This window comes from Bombyx mori, chromosome 22 (assembly GCF_030269925.1).
Source record: "Bombyx mori chromosome 22, ASM3026992v2".
Classification (NCBI taxonomy): Eukaryota; Metazoa; Arthropoda; class Insecta; order Lepidoptera; family Bombycidae; genus Bombyx; species Bombyx mori.
In genome coordinates, this window is record NC_085128.1 from 11,976,801 (window position 1) to 11,996,316 (window position 19,516).

Consider the following 19,516-nt stretch of genomic DNA (forward strand, 5'->3'; position numbering starts at 1 on the left):
ACCCTCCAAGCCATTGGGGAAGCCTTTTATGGCACGTTGGCTTTTTATGAGGGCCCTTTTATTTTAATACTTATTACGGTTTCGCGATTTCGTCGTTTTATCGTTTTTATCACGATTAATCGTTTTTCAGTTAATTACACAATCCACGAACTCGTTTGCCGCTTTTTATGTGAAATGTCTTTGTATTGCATCAAGCGATTGTTATGAAAACTCAATTTTACGTATGCGCTTGTTCTTAATAGCGTTAATTTCAAGTTTTTCATGCTTCGGATAGACCTGGTATCATCGACTAGTAAGTACTAATCTGTCTTGAGACGTGAGGTTGGAGTCTCAATCCGATAAACAGAATAATCTAGCTGTGCGGTTTCATAGCACGCCGTACCGATAAAATCTTATCAGAAACAAAACTGGATGTTCTATTTCTAATTTTCTTTTTTTTTTTTTATTGCCCTTGTAGGCAGACGAGCACACGGCCCACCTGATGGTGAGTGGTTACCGTCGCCCATGGACTTCAGCAATGCCAGGGGCAGAGCCAAGCCGCTGCCTACCGCTTAATACTCTCCACAAGCCTCGTTTGAAGAAAGACATGTCATAGCGCTCGGGAAACACCGTGGAGTGGAACTCATTCCATAGCCGGATGGTACGTGGCAAAAAAGATCTCTGGAAACGCACTGTGGATGACCGAAATGATTTGATTCTATTACTTTTTTTAATTTATTGACCAAAGTTAAGTTTATTAAAACCTTTTTTGCTCGAAGCACAATGTTGTCTAAGCTATTTTATGTTGCATATATTATTATGATAAGGGAAAGTTTAACATATACATTCAGATCCAGCTGCCCGTGATTGTGAAAACTAAACCGTACATTACCACAATAAATAAGCTGATGGATACGGCGCAAGACTGTTGTTTCAATGTTAGCTGGCTAGAATTACCTTCTTGGCAGCAGAGTCCTGATTGTTATTGTCGGCATGGTGCGGAGCGGCGGGCGCCATGACGGTGACGCCACTCTGCGAAAGAAGCTCGTCGGAGCCTCTCTGTAACAAAAACGAAACAAATCATCAATCCATTCCATTCCATTTTAAAAATTACCACACAAAAAAGAAGGTTTGTTATTGCTTGTCTAGAACTAAAAGAGGATCCAAATACTCAATAACTATGTAATGTATAGCAATAACTATACTGAGACCTTAGAACTTATATCTCAAGGTGGGTGGCGCATTTAAGTTGTGGATGTCTATGGGCTCCAGTAACCACTTAACATCAGGTGGGCTGTGAGCTCGTCCAGCCATCTAAGCAATAAAAAAAAAAAAACAAAAAACTCAAGTGCTATTACTATTACCATTGAAAACGAAGGACCATTAAATATTCATGACCACTCACGAAATGTCTATATCAATTTGAACTCTTAAAAGTGTATAATACGCGCATTTCCTTTAAGCAAACATGTCCATCAGAATTTGAAGAAGCGAAAAATAAGATCTAAAATATGTTCTCAGGTAACTTTGCGTGTGTGTGCGTCTCATCCCCTTACGAACAAAGGTGGAAGGTAACGAAATAAAACAAAAACACAATTTCGCGACACACCAACGCACATGTCAAGCCGCCCTTCCCCGGGATCAATCTCAATTTAAGACGGCGAAATGACAGACCTCAGCAGTTAAACGCACCGGGCCAACATATAAATCACGTTACGTAATAAAGCAAATGTACGAATGAAACAAGACGACAAGATTTTGTATAGCGCGTGTGTCTCGTCTGTAATACACCTGCCGCGAACGTATCACTCATCTCCGGCACTTATTGAATTCGAAAATCTTACCTACGATACGTAAATGAATGTTTGTGTACCTAAAGGTCATCTGTGTAGACTACCCTGTGTATGCCCGTCTGCCTACAAAGGCAATAAAAAAAAAAAAACTACCGAAGTGGTTTGTATATAAACTATGAAGAATTCGGCTGGAATTGGTCCGGTTCATTTTAACAGAGTATACAAGATGTTCTGGCAAATTTTAATAACTGAACTTATCTCGTTAAAGTGAAAGACTGTTAAAACAGATCCCTCTGCCTCATTTTCAGCACGAGGCTTTCGTTGTAGAAAAAAAAACCATTTTCACCGAAATAAAAGCAACACTCGCGCAAGTCTTATTCCTCGGGGTAATTCCGTAGAGCGCGAGTAATAATTGCTCGAAATTAAATAACATTTTTCACAACAAAACAGTAAAGATGGAAACATTCCGCGGAAGAATACTGTCAGATATAAAGAGATGTCGTCAATTAAAATTGAATTTTAAGAATTTCACAAAACGTCTGTGTAACATAGATTAAAATATATTTTTTTGCGTTTCATTTTAAAGGAAAATGAAATGTGTCGCTTAGAAAATAGAGTAAAAATTTAGTTGCATTTGTTAGTGTAGGAATATTTTTATAATTGTTTTAACTATTTGGAGCATAAAATTCATTAAAAACCTGCCGAATAACTAAAATTATTAACTAACAAAAATGTTGGCCAAACTTTCCTGAAACTCCGATGATTGTTAAAGCGATCTCATTATTATTCCCGAAATCATATCTTTGCTATTCCAACTTAGATACTCGAAAATTAATGATCAATTATCATTAAGTGATTATCATAGTCAATTGAAGTTGAATTTATTTGGAGGCGATTCCTTAATTCATTAATTCATTTTCCTTATTATTTTTATTACGAAGAATAATAATTTTTTTAGACGTCTAAGACAGAGCCGGAATTTTTTGGAGGCGTAATTAAAAAGTAAAAAGTCTATAAATGCTATAAAAATAGAACATAAGTTCTACTTTTAAATCATACATATGCGAATGTTTAAATTTTGTTTACTTAAAAAAAAAGAGATTAAATGGAAACCGCTTTTGCGGAATCAATCCGCGATATTGGTTCACGATTCGTTGTTATTTGGTTTTGCTCTCGAAAGAAAACTGTATATTTTCTCGATCAAGCATATCGTCGAGCGTTTCGCCAATATGTCATTTGAATGATACTGGGGGGCTCCATCAAAATATTGAGAATAAAACATACATGAAAGGTTTTACTTATAACAGACGAGTGAATCAGGCCCTTTTGAGATAGTAAAGACGCGGAATGATATGTTTACGTGGTCAAAGGAAAACGCTGGCCATTGTCGGAAATCAATACGGATAATGTATTAGTGATATTAAAATGTACGACAAACATGAGATGTGGTCCAGAATGTTTTCGACTATGTATACTTTTGGCTGCGAATGTTTTCCTTTTACCTTAGTTTTCATAAAAGATACGTTTTTGGTAAATAAGAGAAATCATTCCGATATAACGTATAAATAAGAAATGTAATAAGATTGTGACAAAAGTTTGCTCAACTTTTTTTTATTTTTTTTATTGCTTATATGGGTGGACGAGTTCACAGCCCACCTGGTGTTAAGTGGTTACTGGAGCCCATAGACATCTACAACGTAGACGCGCCACCCACCTTGAGATACAAGTTCTAAAGTCTCAGTATAGTTACAACGGCTGCCCCACCCTTCAAACCGAAACGCATTACTGCTTCACGGCAGAAATAGGCAGGGCGGTGGTACCTACCCGCGCGGACTCAAAAGTGGTCCTACCAACATGCGAGATAGGCGCGTAATTTACGTTTTCAAACATTACAATCATCGAAACAGGATATCTACATATAAATTTTATCGATATATAAATTCGTACATTTACGATTGCACGTATCCGTATATGAATAAATCTACGATCACATAAACTGTCGTAAGATAACAACAGATGTCGGGTGCGTTGTGCAAATAAAATCTCCACTCCACGAACTAGCCAAAGAGCCTCCGATTTTTATGAGCATCGTAAACGCGAACAACGCACTATCTTTGTTTATGTCAAACATTTATGCTTTGATCATATTTAAAAAAAAAAATTGATTGACATTCGATTTTTATTGAACTCATAGTTTTTTTTTTTTTATTCCTTAGATGAGTGGACGAGCTCACAACCTACATAGTGTGAAGTGATTACTGGAGCCCATAGACATCTACAACGTAAATGCGCCACCCACCTTGAGATATAAGTTCTAAGGTCTCAAGTATAGTTACGACGGCTACCCCACCGTTCAAACCGAAACGCATTACTGCTTCACGACAGAAATAGGCAGGGTGGTGGTACCTACCCGCGCGGACTCACAAGAGGTCCTACCACCAGTTTTTTGGAGCAACTAAGTGGTATATAACACGTAGATATATAAGTTTGTGGAAGTTGAAACCACCCTTAAAAGTGCTAAGTGAACTCTATTATTGTTTTGAAATTCTACTTTACCAAGCACAGGTGTGGCTTAGCGTATATCCATATATGGTACTGTGTGTTCTTTAAGGCGTGCTCTGAGATCTGTTTGCGTTGAATCTCTCAATTTCTTTTTACAAACACAGTCTTTAATGAAGGTATAGATCGAGCTAATTATCTGGTATCATCTCAGTCATACACAGTATAAAAGAGATAAGTTTTTGCTGTGGATCATTAAACTGCAGAATAAATTTCCTTAGCATATCCGCAGCACTATGACACTGGATGAGACATTTGATCTCTTCGTAAGGATACTCATCATTCTCTTACATGTCTCCCAGTCACCTGGGATCGGCGCAACAAGTTTTCTCCCTCCATACTCCTCTGTCATATACCATTTCTTTGGTCACTCCCCTCTTACACATATGCGTCTTTCACGCAATCCATCCATATTTTCTTAGGTCTACCCTTCCTCTTCGTAAGTATATTGTAAAGAGTTATTAGCAGTTAGCAGATATCTATATACATTCAGCAAGGTAGCTTTTTTCTCGGGTCAAGATCCGATAATCCTACGAGGTCACTGTGCCTAAAGAAGCAGGGTATTTGGATCTCAGTGAAAGTGGAAGATGGCAAAGGTGGTGCTAAACATGTTAAATGGGCTCACCCACCAAGCGAATCAGGAGGGTTCCAGGCCTATCTGTATCTTTAGAGCAAATTAGAAATATAAATGAATGCCCGTTAAAATAAGTTCATATACGTAATTCAAGCCATATTAGTCGATCGCTTTTGAGAAACTCCTGTATAACACATTTGGTGAGTATTAAAACATTATCATCTCACATCTATTTTTTTACAGTAGAAGTATAGTTTATTAGCGGTTTTTGTTTGTTGTTGTTAAAATAAGATTCGAAAATTAATAAAGAAAATTAATATAGGTGTTTTAATAAAAAAAAGTGGTCACCATTTAAACAACACAAAAAAAAAAACAAGAAGAAGCAAGAAGCAAGGGAAAGTAAACGCTTATGATGCGAATGAAAAATCGCTTCTGTATTTATGATGTCATTGTTCCTGAGAACGGGTTCTAATGCAAAAAAAAATGGTCCAACAAGGAAAGGCTGTAACGAGTCTAATAATTTTTATTGCGATTTCACGAGCTCACAGTCTGATTTAAGTCAGCGTGTGTAAATTATGATTTAATTTCATAACCAGCGCTGGAAACGAGCGTAAAATGTTTTTATGCCAGATAATACAGTTTTCATTAAGAGTCATGCGTTACCTCGCAGCTTTATATTCGTTTTTATGGGCTCAAGCAAGTTGGCGGAATTGAATCGTTAGCAAAAAATGTATCCCAAATTCGCGTTACCTATAAACACGCGAGTATGAAGTACACACCCGAAAATGCACGTCATAATCACTCAGCTGCTCAGGATAAAGGGAAAATTAACACATTTGTCTGTTTTAAAACAAAACCGCAGTCCTGCTTTTAACTCTAATTGCGGCTTTGAGTCAAAAGGTTTATGAAGAAAACTGGATGAAACAATTCGAAGGAAAGTGCTACGGTAGTTCAAAAGAAACTGCAAGGAAGCGGATTAATTGGTACAGGCATTCCTATCGTTGTTCGTCCAATTAAGTTTGTGACGCACTTATAAGGAATTTAACGAGTAATTCTGGCCTATTTTCAGTTCTGTTACTTAACGTATCTCGCATCAGTGAAACAGATTCGACTAAGATGTCGAAATTAACGATCTCGATAATATTTGTCGGCTCAACGCTGCGAGCTCCACTTGTAATTAATTGCACCAATTTGTTCTGCGCTTATAACGGGCATTTGTCAAGAAGCCATCCGCGCCCGATGATTTTCGCACTAACTTCATAATCGATATTCGGTAATATCGATTAATCGCGGAAAACCTTTGCCCTAACTTCGATATTAAGACCTCCCACAGTAATTAATAAGCCGTAACGATGTTTTCCTCGAGGACCGACTGGAATTAATTGGATTAAAGATTTATTGAGGTTCAGAAGCGCATATTGAAAAATTCATAGCGTGTGCAATAAATCACGAAAATTGAATATATTGTATGCTTAAGATCTCAGTACTCATCCAGGCTGCGGTGTGGGCTGCTAAATCCCAGAACAATATAAGGCTACATTATTCGTTGTCACAAAACTCACGGTTCTATTTTATAGGAAAAGTAAAAGGATGCGCAAGTTTGTCCGAACAAAGTTGTTTGGGTCCGTTGCTTCTGTAATGGATAGAGACGTTAGGCGGTAACCACCACTCGAGTGTAACTGGCATACCGTTTTAAGTTCCACGCCGTAAACTGAACAATGTTGATTTAATACGATCGCAACCCACTTTACTTTATTTTAACTAATTGCTTCAATAAGAATGTATCGCAGATTTCACGATTGTTTTCAATCATACGAAACGTTAATGCAATATTATTTCATTGGTGACATTTATTTCTCTTGTTGCAATTCACTGTTAAAAGTGAGAACTTACAACTCATGTCTCAGGGTGGCGGAATTTACAGTGTAGATGTCTATGGGCTCCGGTAACCACATAACAGGTTGACCGAGAGCTCCTCCACACATATACGCAATTTAAAAAAAAAAATGCTGTATCAAAATTCCTCCCAAAAATTCCTAATCTTACTAAAAATTTAATACACACGTGAAGCCAAAGCCAATATCGTTAAGTTTTACTGGCAAGAACACATTCTCCGTATTTGTAGAATCCAAACTAATTACAAGAAAGGTTGAATGTTAAAAGTGAACAGAAGCAATCAGAATAAAGTGAGATGTGAATTACAATTAAAAGGTCAAAGTTTTGTCCAAAAGTGCATTGAAACTGTTGTCTCGTTGTCTTGTTGTTTACATTAGTAAGAAAATAAAATCAACTAAAGATATTCAATTCATATTCAAGGGTTAAAAAAAATGTATACATAGAATGTTATTCAAAAATGTTCGATTTATCTAATCCTTGTATAATTCACATAAAAAAATACAAACGCACGCATGTACTTGGTGAAGTGAGTGAAGAGATATTAATAATAATATCGTATCGTTACATTCTTATTGTTAATTGTCTAAATTGTACTTAGCGCTTATAAGTAAAGTATAATTGAGAAGTCATTATTGCATTATGTGTTAGATACCCAGTGTCCTATTTATCCTTCGATCAACAACTATTATTGATCGAAGTATTTATCAGTGAAGCGATTAAGCCAAAAATAAATTCATGCCGAAAATAAATTCATGCTGAAAATAAATTCACGCCGAAAATAAATTCCTGCCGAGCAGGTACAATTTTTCCTAAGTAAAACGAAAAAAAAAATAGTTGCTTAGTTTCCCGACTAACAGATCTAGCATTGGTCATTAAAATATATCATTGTTTCAACGTTGGAAAAATGTTGTAATTTTATTTATCCTGCATTCAGTATTGTACATCGATCGGCGGTCAGACAATAGAATTTGTAGCTATTAGCAACAATGTAACTCTATAAAATTTAATCTTCATGAAATTTAAATTCGGTTTTTCTGTTGATGAGACGCTACTTAGTGTGTTATTCTTGTGACAATAAACAGCGCATTTATATGTAATCGTGTTATCCAGGGCCTTTATAAATCTATAATCCCGCGCCAATGTGTTACGGCCACGTAACTACACATGTATGATTACTTGAACGCCTTCATCAAACATAATTAGTGACAACAACGTTTTTCTCCTGTTAGATTAAGTTAGTTCTCTGGATCCAATAAAGCCTAACGTCACTTTGAGAAACGTGTTAATGGATGCTATTTATCGTCCTAGAGCGGCGCGTGAGAACAATCGCTAATTCGGTCGAAGACGGACATTGGATACCGGAGGAGGCTGTTTTATCATTGTAAGAAATTGCATTTAATATATTAGAATGAATTGTTTTAATAAAACTTTGAAATTTGTAATGATCTTAAAGTATTTTTAGATTTGTGTCTTCAGTGTACAAATTCAAAATTTACTAGGTGTATCTAGGTGCATTCGGTGTATTAGGCAGTGATTAGTTATTGTGATAGATCGTATTATAAGTATATGGGTGTATATCACGATACTGCCCAATTTGGCTGCGCATTGCAATACGTACTAGCTGGAACATATGAACCGATATCGTTATTACGATAAAAGAGAAGCTTCGAACTTATATCTCAAGAAGATTGGCGGAAATCATATTATAGTGCCTATAAGCTATAATAACACAATTTCAAGTGAGCTACGATCTTATTGCGCCAAATAATGGCATAATGAAATCATTTATGAAAAATATGCGCTTCAGAAATAATAAACTACAATATTTTATTTTATATACATAATTGGTTATCGAATAGCGGATTGGCGAACTTTGTAAAAATTTGCAATTTTTCACATAATTTGATATAGCATGATTTCGGTAGGTAACGGCTTGACTCTGCCCTTCGCTTTTACTGATGCGCGACAGTATCCATTCACTATCAGGTGAGCTCTATGTTCGTTTGCGTAGAAGGAAAAAAAAACGTGTAGCACTCGGGGACTGTCGCGGTAAAGCTATTGCATATCATTTTTTATCAACTTATGCAATTAAAATTAGACAATAATAATTTAATATTAAAACAATAATAAAATAAAACCACGCTATATTTATAAACTTAAATAAAAGCAAAACATTAACTATCCCCTTCACACTCAGAAGCTAGAACGCGTGAGACAGAGATGGGCAGACTTTCCATGATGCGCATGCAGTGCGACGTCACGCCGCGCGCTTTTTCACAAACTTTACACAAGCGCAACGTGCGAATGTATTGAATGCGAGCTACATGGTAGGCGGAGTGGGGGTGTTAGATTTTATTTTCGTTACGGAATTTCTTGATTCGGTCGCCGCGCTCAAAGCTCGCGGTTAAAGCTATGCAATAGCTTAAAATAAAAGAAAACAGTAAATTTAGTTTTTTGTGAAATTTTGGAATGAAATTGATCACAAATTTATTATACTCGGTGCTAACATGTAACAAGAGAAACATTATTATATTCTCTTTGAAAGCATCGTAGAAGGGACGGGACACAAATAGAAACACAAATTATCTTCAATTGTAGAGGAAACAGAGTACTGAAACACGACTAACTCCCAAACTAACAGACCTGCACAATTTAACCTTAAAACTTCAATAGCATTAAATTGCCTTGTTTGCACTTCGAAACCGCATTCAAGTAAACTCGAAGTTGCATGGGGAAAGCTTAGAATGTGACCAGACCGGAGGAGTCTCGCGCAGTCTACTAATGAGAAACTATCAAACTCTGACAGCACATTTGTCTTGTTAATGCTAATATTCAATACCCGAGGCGGCGCTCGCTAAATAGGCTTTTAGACCTCTATCAATGAACGGGACGAGCACTTCCTATTATATTAAGTTGATGTAAAACTAAAATATGTATATTACAGAATGACTATACTGATTGGAAATTATATGAAAGTAAAGGCTATAAGGAAAACAATCAATTTCACACGAGTCAACGAAAAACAATTGGTGATAAGACCTCTTGTTTACTGGTGGTGGGACCTCTTGGGAATTTACACGGGTAGGTACCACTACCCCGCCTATTTCTGCCGTGAAGCAGTAATGCGTTTCGGTTTGAAAGATGGAGCAGCGGTTGTAACTACACCTTAGAACTCATATCTCAAGGTGGGTGGCGGCATTTACGTTGTAGATGTCCATGGGCTCTAGTAACCACTTAACACCAGGTGGACTGTGGCTCGTCAACCCAGCTAAGCAATAAAAAAGAAAAAGTAAAAAGTAGATTCTTCATGGCGATGTACGGAGGTAACAATTCAGACTCAATGGGATGCGTGGAATCCAAAACGATCGTAATTTTGTCGGGTAATATTCTGACTTTTCATATTTTCCTTTCTTGCCTTCCAAACGCTATATCGTGCCCAATACAAGACAGCGATTTCGTTTGTTATTTCAAGCCCCCTCACGCCCCTACGACTTCGTATATCGACACGTGAAGCATCAGTTAAACATAATAGAGGCACTTGAATTACACCATTTGTCACACAAAGGATAAGTTCTGAATACACTTTCTTTGATTATCTATCTAATTAGTATTTTCCCTATCAAGTACACTCATGAAAACTTAAAGGAAGAGTGAAAGAAATCTGGAATACTATTTCAAACAAAATAATGATTTCACGAACGAATTTGTGTATACTTTTCAAATTTCCATTTCATACAAACTGCAGCGTCGGCTCGTTTGCTACGTTTAGATAGTATCGATAGAAGTCTTTCACAAGCTCGGAAAAGACAAAACGCGACACCGTTAGTCGTCGCACGAGACTATGTCAAAGAAGACAGTCCACAGCTTATGTTGATTTTGAGCTTTTGAGGAAATGCATCCGGCACTAGATTATGCATGCTTTTAAACTGCCAACGAATATGTTTTGTGAGTATTCCGATATTTGTGAAGCGTATTTGGACGAAGTTTCCGTATCGATTTCTTTATGAAGTTGTTGGGTAGAAGTTTCGCGTTCAAACCATATTTACATTCTCCCATAAATCTCTTTAGGGACACAGGAGTCAAGATGAAGTTCCCAAATTGATCGATAGCTTTGATCGACTTATTCAATTTTGACGCTTTTCAAAATCAGATCATATACATAATATATAGGTACATACATATTTACAAACAATCACGCCACGTTAACTGGTCCCGTGTTAAGTTCGTAAAGAACTTGTGTTACAGGTACCAGATAACGGAAATAAATGTAAGATTTTTGTTATACATATATTTTAATATACATCCATAACCCTGGAACAGTAATTTTATATTTATCATACAAATATATCTTCCCTTGGCGGGATTCGAACCCGCGACCCCCTTGTGTAGTGACCATGTCACTTACCACTACACCAGACGGCCGTTAAAGACGGCAGATCGCTCGGTTGTTTTTTTTAAATTAGTGTAGGATTTTTTTAGTAACTGCGCAATTAATGAAATTACAAGCCTGAAAAACAAAGCAAAACATTTTTAATTCTATCTTTTGGCTCTGTTCTGTGTTAAAAATAGAAGAAAAGTGTACTTAAGGTCTTCTATACAATTATCGCTATTTTGTTGGACGCCGGCTTAAAAGGAAGTGAAAGAAGTCATTCCAAAGGCAGTGGCTCTATTTACATTTGTCTCTGGAAGTTCGCCATGTAGCCTCAGATATTTAACTGCTACCGGCGCTCAATAAATAAAGCGACTTGGACTTAAATTCTTCAACTTGTGATTCATTATCATTATTTACAGTTAAGCGATAGGCAGTGTGCCTCATTTTATTTAATTTTAGCAATTTCTTAGGTTTTAACGAGTCGTAGACATAACTAAAACTAATTTTACAGTTTAATTCGTTGTCCGTGACAGTAAAAAAAAACACAAAATGAAATGGTAAAAATAATTTTAATTAATTATTTTATCTTATACCTTTAAACGAGCAATTATTGTATAAAAATATATAATCTGAATCTTATACTTTTAAAGGATCAATTCTTGTATATAAAATATATAATCCGAATCTCGGAAACGGCTCCAACGATTTTCATAAAATTTAGTATACAGTGGATTTCGGGGGCTATAAATCGATATAGCTACGATTTATTTTTAGAAAATGTTGTTTTATTCGTGTTTTCAATAATCAACTCTTCTCGACATATATTGGCGTATAATAATACTATTTTTCGTAATTGAGGGCAACTAACCGCTTTAAAGACACAACAAGATGGCGTTAACAAAACGAGCAAAGCTCGGTCATCATCTACTCTCTATTTAAAAGCAGACCGTTCTTAAAATCACAGCAAATTTTACATTTAATTTAAATGTTCTGTTTAATGCGAGTATATTTTTAAGGTAAGTTGCCATTATACGTAACTAAAATCTGGAATGTAGTTGGAAACTCTGATATTATTGAAAAAATATAGACTACTCATCAAAACATGCTTTTATCTAACAGCCCCATTCAGATTACGTGCTATCCATAGATGAAAATTGTAGCTCGTCAGCTATTGATACCGCACCGACGGTAATATGAGTCCTATTATGCTGTTTTAAACAACAGAAACTGCTGGCCACAATTTCAATGAATTTGTTTAGGATTGGCCCGTTCAGAGTAATTCGATTTTCATTTATTGTATTTAGTGAACCACGCTAAATATGTTCTCATATTGTTTTTGAAGTTATACTTTTTAGGCGCGTTATGAAAAATTGATGAGAGTGAAATTTTACGATGCGCGCGCACCGTGACACAAAATTAACAGAAATGAAGTTGCCCACAAGTGCTCTAATACAATTGAGGTTAACTATCCGTATGTATTATTTAGTAATATAAATAACAAAATTATTATTTAATATAATTCATACTAAATATTATTAAATTATTAACGTTAAATATTTATTATTAATTATTTAATATTTAAAAAAAAACTTAAAAATAAAAAGTATAACTTCTTACGCGCGTACATAAGTACACGCAAACTTTTTTTTACTATATTTGAAGATTATATTTAATGACGTTATCATTATCTGCTAGTTTTCAGATCTATATAGGAATTCCGAATGGTTTTATCCATTGAAATGGAACGCAAAATTTCTTTGTGATACTGATATAGTTATTATAAAAATCTAGAGCGACTTCAGATTACCCCACATTCCACACCTACAGTTTACAATGTAGTTTAATTATTGCAATTTTTTTTGTTTTGATTATTTAAAAAAATGTCCAACAATATTTTTTTTATTGCTTAGATATTTGACGAGCTCACAGTCTACCTGGTGTTAAGTGGTTATTGGAGCCCATAGACATCTACAACGTAAATGCGCCACACACCTTGAGATATAAGTTCTAAGGTCTCAGTATAGTTACAACGGCTGCCCCACCCTTCGAACCGAAACGCATTACTGCTTCACGGCAGAAATAGGCGGGGCGGTGGTACCTACCCGTGCGGACTCACAAGAAGTCCTACCACCATTAATTGTGACAGGAGTGAGATTTTTGTATCGCTTATTGAGTGAATCGCCTATCTACGTATATGGAAGATCGTATCGTCTTCTTTACCATGTATGGAGCAGAGACAAGTTTGTTGCAGCACTGTAATCGAATCAAAACACCAGATTTTCACAAAGGCTTACATAGCAATTGACCGGATAAAGTAAATGTTGTCGGCAACTTCCAAAAGCCTTTTGTACGAAAATAGTTTGTGAACGGCGGTCTTTATCTTGTAATGGAATTTTCAACTTTGCCCAACGCGACGGAAATTTATGTTTTCTATCTTTATACAGAATATCATCAATATTAATATAAAATATTATGACAGTGTCGTAAGTAATTATGAAGGTTTTGCTTTATTTCTATATTGTTACACGAATAGGGTGGCCCGTAGTTTTATGAGTATACTAAACAATCGTTCTGCCCACATATATCGCGTTAAGCAATTGCGCTTCGGTTTCAGAGGTAAGACCAACATGTATGCAATAGAATTGAGATTTCAATCTGATTTCTTAAGGTAGGAGGGGCATTTTTAAGCATTTCAGTAACCATTTACTATAACGTGGACCGTATATTTGACGCCGATAAGAAAATATAAATTGTATATAATAAAAATAAAATATAAAATACATATTGACAAAATCAGGCAAGTGCGTGTTGTGTCACCCACACAATTTTAATATGTATGCATAAATGTTCAAAATACAATAATTTCTTGATTGTCATCGATTTAGATATGATGGTCGCTTCGGAAAGCCTTTTAGATTACAACTCTATGATGATAAAGGTCAAATTACTAAATCGTCTTCTCGCATTAAAACTGTATAATCTCAAAACTTACTAATTTTACAGGAGAGTGTTTTAAAGGATTCACACGTGATATTTGTAATATTAATCATCTTTGCAACATTTATTTATTATTTTTTACCAGATACATTATCTGTACTTTAAGGTAAGATAAAATTATGTATTAATTTTGTTAATAGTATACAATACAATATAGGTTAACTAAAAAAAAACCAAAACTAAACTACACTCTTTTGTCAGTATTTAAGAGAAAAATACTGGTGATACCAAATGATTCCGCATATTAACTCAATTTCGAATATTTTTGGAAATTGTACACTTTAAATGCGAAAAGACGAAATGTAACTTATAAGCTTCACGCTTTCGTTAAATACTAAATCATTCCAAAGTTTATTTGACATTTGGCATTAGCTAATGTTTGAAATCGGGACAGACGGGTAATGAGCCACTACAAATATTTTGCCTCTTGGAAACGCTACCTGACCGAAGAAGTGGCCGCGGGCGCGGGTGTCGTCGGAGACAAAGTAAATACGTCCCAGTATCCTCGGTCCTCCCCACATTTTATCGGGGAGCGATCGGCGCTCGGGTCGGGAAATGAATTTAAAACGTGTTTGCGGGTAATCTGTTATCGGTCCCTTGTCTCTACGATATAGACGTTCGGCGAGCCCAGTATCTCGTAGTGATTTCGTGCCTCCACTATACCGTGTTAGTTGTGATTGTCGGTGTTCATTCGATGGAACAGATATATGAGTACTATTGTCTAACAAGTTACAAGTTTAAATTGTTCAATATTTAGATAAATGCTTTCACAATCCAACAATTCTGCTCGAAGATTCACGAAACAGCCAATGAAATTTGAAACACATCAGCAGTATTCATAAATTCAAGATGTGCTAATACAGACATCACCGGGTTAATTATTTCGGTATGAGAGTAGTCGTTAGCTACTATAACAGTGCTTCAGCCAAGCTTGGGGGGCTATAAAAGCTACATTATTCGTGGCGACGTAAAACTTTTATTAGTTTAGTATCTGCGAAATAGTCACACAGAAAACATATCGTAAAATAAAACCTGTCGCGTTGATGAATGCCTATTTTTATTTATATTAAAAAGTTGGTTGGTCTAAATCCAGGATGCAGCATGGATGGATAAGATTTACCGACCGACGTGTATTTCCATAGAAAATGCAGACTTTATGGCAACTGAGGGATAAGTTTCCATTTTAAATTGAATACTTTCTCTGAAATATTTCCTTGTGTCTCGTCCGAGCTCAGTTCACGAGTCTGAATAAAAATTCACGTCAGGTGAGAGCAAAGAAATATTTATACAAACTTGAGCACTTGCTAGGGATGCAAGTGGATAAATAAATACACACAACCCACCCAGTGCTCACTGTTTTGATATTTGCCGATACTTTCGAAGATATTTTATTATTTCAGTTAATGTAATAATGCTTGCACAAGCACAACGAGAAACGCTGGAGGGTTAAAGTGGATTGAGGTAAAAGTTCCAACAAGAATTATTAAAGTTTTTTTTTTTTACGAAAATGGGACTAAGTCTCGGATACGCCCATTTACATAGCCGATGTCGACGCGATGGTGCGTCGCGACTTCAAATAGGAATTATAATACCAAATTGAATACAAAACTTTCCTTTCAGTGCCAAGTAATGGAGGATTCTATGCACCGGAACAATCGAAAAGACAAATAGAACGAGGGAAGAGACGAGCCTCGCTCTGTTCATAATAAGAGGCTGAAGTCTTTTTGCGGGATCGTGTCGACAGTTTTGAAACGATAAATTTAAGCGCTTTGATTTTTCTCACTTAAATAAGCTTTTTATAAGTGAACTTCACAACTTATGGGTCGATATTTCGAAGCATTAAGTGAATCAACGAAGCGATTTTCCTTTCCGCCGGCCATATCATTTTGATTGAAATGCAAATGAAATCGTGTCTATTCGGAACGCATTTATTATGTTGAACTATGAAATAAAATCAATATAAATATACTATATTTTAGCGGTATATTTTTACGGTTTAATTTAAAGCAGTTCACTATTTTGTTCCTATTTAGCACCCAATGACTTTCCCATCGTTTCTTTTGAACATTCGCTAATTTCAGGGATATTTTCGCATCCCTGGTTCTAAATTTATTGTATTCTTTACATAATATAGTGATGCTGTTGTAGAATTGACACGAAGTAACTGTGTTACCAGTGTTGAAACAAGCAGCAAAAAACATTTGCCTATGCCAACGTTAGTGAATTGTTCTCCTCTGTCTGTGGCTGGGTAATTTCCATACATTTCAAGTTCCATCGCCTGCGGGACGTTCGTTCTTTTGTTGATAAATGTTTGACGGCAACTCCGGGGACGCCATTAAAAGTTTTTTCGTGAATAATTCCAGTTTACATACGCAAATGTTTACTTGTGAATTTACCCGCACTCACCTATTCGGTGATTTCTTTTCATGGGCGTTTGTTCAAGGAGCGGTAGATGTCTGAACCGACTCGTTGAATACGTAATTGAAAAAGTTTCGTGTTTTCTTTGTTCATAACCTTAGTTCGGGCGCGATTCGTTTCTTGTCGCCAACCTTTGATGTTGATATTATCAGGATCTCGTTTCCCGAAATGAAGTTGATTGAAAAGGTGAGGTCCAATGAAAGTTTGCAAGAAGTTTTTTGTTGGAACAAACTAACCGATAGAGACACGTGGCCCTTAAAGTTGTCGGCAACGTTTACGGAGAAGTGGTAAGTTTCCGGAGCTATAACTCACCGCGGTGAGCTTGTTCGATCAGATTGTGGAGACAAAAAGAAGTGGTAGGATCACGAGAGCTAGATTGCATGGATAAACGACCTTTCTCGACACCGCGGGCTAAGCTCTATCTTATCAACTGCGTTTTGCAGTACACAAATAATAAATTTACAGTTTTTTTATTGCCCTTGCAGGTACACGAGCATACGGCCCACTTTATGATGAGTGCGTCACCCATGGATTTCAGCAATGCTAGGGGCAAAGCCAAGCCGCTGCCTACTGAGAGACCTACCGAGAGTATAGTATGTTATATGTTAACGGGTGCGGTCAAGGGCCAGTCAAAAATTCTGTTAAAAATTTTGAAACATTAAACAAATACTACCGTGTTTTAAACAAATAATAAGAGAGTTGGTCTCTTACAATCTCATAAAAATGCAAAATAGGAATCGTCAATACAATGGTTTACATTAAAAATTTATTGGCCCACACTGTTATTATTGTGTACATAACTAAAATAATAGGTATTATATGTTTTTCACGTCTTGTTTTATTGTTTATTTCAAGTAACGATTATTTGAAAATTATTAAAGTTTGTTTCAACCTCAATGGGCGGCTATCGTCATCAAATAGCACACCCAACATTTTCACGACTAGACTTAGTCTAAAACGGTAAATTCTTTACGATATTACCGCTGTACAACTTGTTTACATTCTGTAGTGCCATAACACTCCAGATTTTACCGCGAACAGGGCTTTAAAGACCAATGCGATTCCACAGAATATTGATCCTGAATGTTCACCCTTTACTCGTCGTTATGCAGTAGAAAATGGAAACAGTAATTTTATTTAGTACCTACACATCAAAAAGAATTGGAAACTTGTTTGGAAACATCAACAAAACTATAAACATAATATCTTTCGTGTAAAATACCCCACTAACAATATGGTAGTAGTATTAGCGGTCTCGTTTTATTGCGCTCTTTTCCAGACTATTGAGGAACTAACTAATGCTACTGGTACGCCGGTAAGAGTAGCGCCATCTATCGCCGAATAATCGAACGAATATCGAAGGATCTAGTATTATCTAGAACGCTCCAGAAGAACAGCGCCATCTATTGTCAAATAGTGGAAGCACACAATACTAGACTTTTGTGGAATATTATCGACGATTCTAAGGATTTCGTCTCGACTATAAAAGTGTTGCAGAGATGGCATGCAATCAGTTAGGAATCGGAACTACTCGAAGCGAAACAGCGAACAGATCACCTGAAGCGAAGCGGAAGAAGCGAATTGAGAATTTTAAGGTGTTTTAAGTGCTAACACAGAGTTAACTTGTAATTCGATATAATTTTTATTTATCCCGAACCCCAGCGCGTATCACTTCTATAACTATTAGTTTGTAAAATAATATGAAAAAATATCAAATAATAAAATGATCCTCTAGAAGTAGATCTCAGAATCTACTAGAAATGAAAAAGAGCTATTTTTTTTCGCATTCGTTCACAAAAAACACTGATATAAAAATGAAACGTACGTACTTTATTTAAATTTTCTATTAAACGGTGTGGGATGTAAGCATAAATAATTTTAAGGATCAGTGGAGGCAGCCAGTGTGATTATTTCGCGCTAACGAAATTAATAAGGTAAATTTCAGCGGTGTGAGAGAAGGCTTTATTGCGTTACAGCGAGACCGCTTGTTTGATGTGAAACAGCCAGGAAACGCAGCGATTTGAACGAAACATTAACACGACATTGATGATTGCTTTTTATATTATATTTTTAATTAAGCCCGAGTAGTTAATTCCATGAATTCATAACTATCATAGTAAAATATGCATAGTATTTTATAAACGCATATCTGTCACATTTTTTTAAAATAAAAGTTTAGAGAATTCCCTCCTCCTCGCGTCGTTTTCCTCATTACTGAGGGTCGTGACTCCCCCGTTGCATCAGTTTCTCTCGTACGATTTCCTTCCATCTGCTGAGATCTTTAGCTTCGTGAAGGGTATTGTGGAAGTTGATGTTCAGAAAAGATCGTATTTGGTCCGACTATCTCGTGGAACTGCGTCCTCTGGGACGTTTGCCATCTACCTTTCCTGTCACCATCAGCTGTTCTAGAGTGTGATCTCTAGAGACCTCTAGAGAATTCTAAATATAAGTTATTATGTACTAAGGAAACGAATAATAATAGTACAAAAAATTAGAAAATAAAACAAAATAATAAAGTTAGGTATATAAGTGGGGGAGCTTGATTGAGGAAATTGATGGGCGAGGAGAAAGAAACTTGAACTGTATACCGTAAATTCGGATCAGTCGCACAGACGAATATCGAGATCCTTTAACGTAAGATATCTTAACTTTTTATGATGTCCTTATTACATTTTTCCTTATAATTTGATCGGCTAAGATCTCGATTATAAGTTTAATTCGCGTGGCTGACAAAAAAAATTAGACTAAAAACAAACAAATTCTGCTCAAAGATAAAACGTGAGTTATATTTTCAAAATATTAACAATATGCTTCAAAAAGTACTTGTGCTTATGAAATCGTAGAGAAATGAGAATATCTAAGTGAGAAGCAAGATTCTTACCAGTTAATAGATATGAAACTTTTACGATCCATAACGTCAACTCCGAA

General features: G+C 36.0%; 1 protein-coding gene across 5 annotated transcripts in view; it reads right to left on the reverse strand.

The window, feature by feature from the left end:
* LOC101740192 (polypyrimidine tract-binding protein 2) overlaps nucleotides 1–19,516 on the reverse strand; it is a 529,447-nt gene that overhangs the window by 63,146 nt on the left and 446,785 nt on the right. For all 5 annotated transcript variants that reach the window (XM_062675010.1, XM_038019014.2, XM_038019015.2 and 2 more), the window contains one exon: nucleotides 937–1,038. In XM_062675010.1, coding sequence (XP_062530994.1) covers nucleotides 937–1,038 — 102 coding nt within the window. The remainder of the gene's footprint in view (nucleotides 1–936; nucleotides 1,039–19,516) is intronic.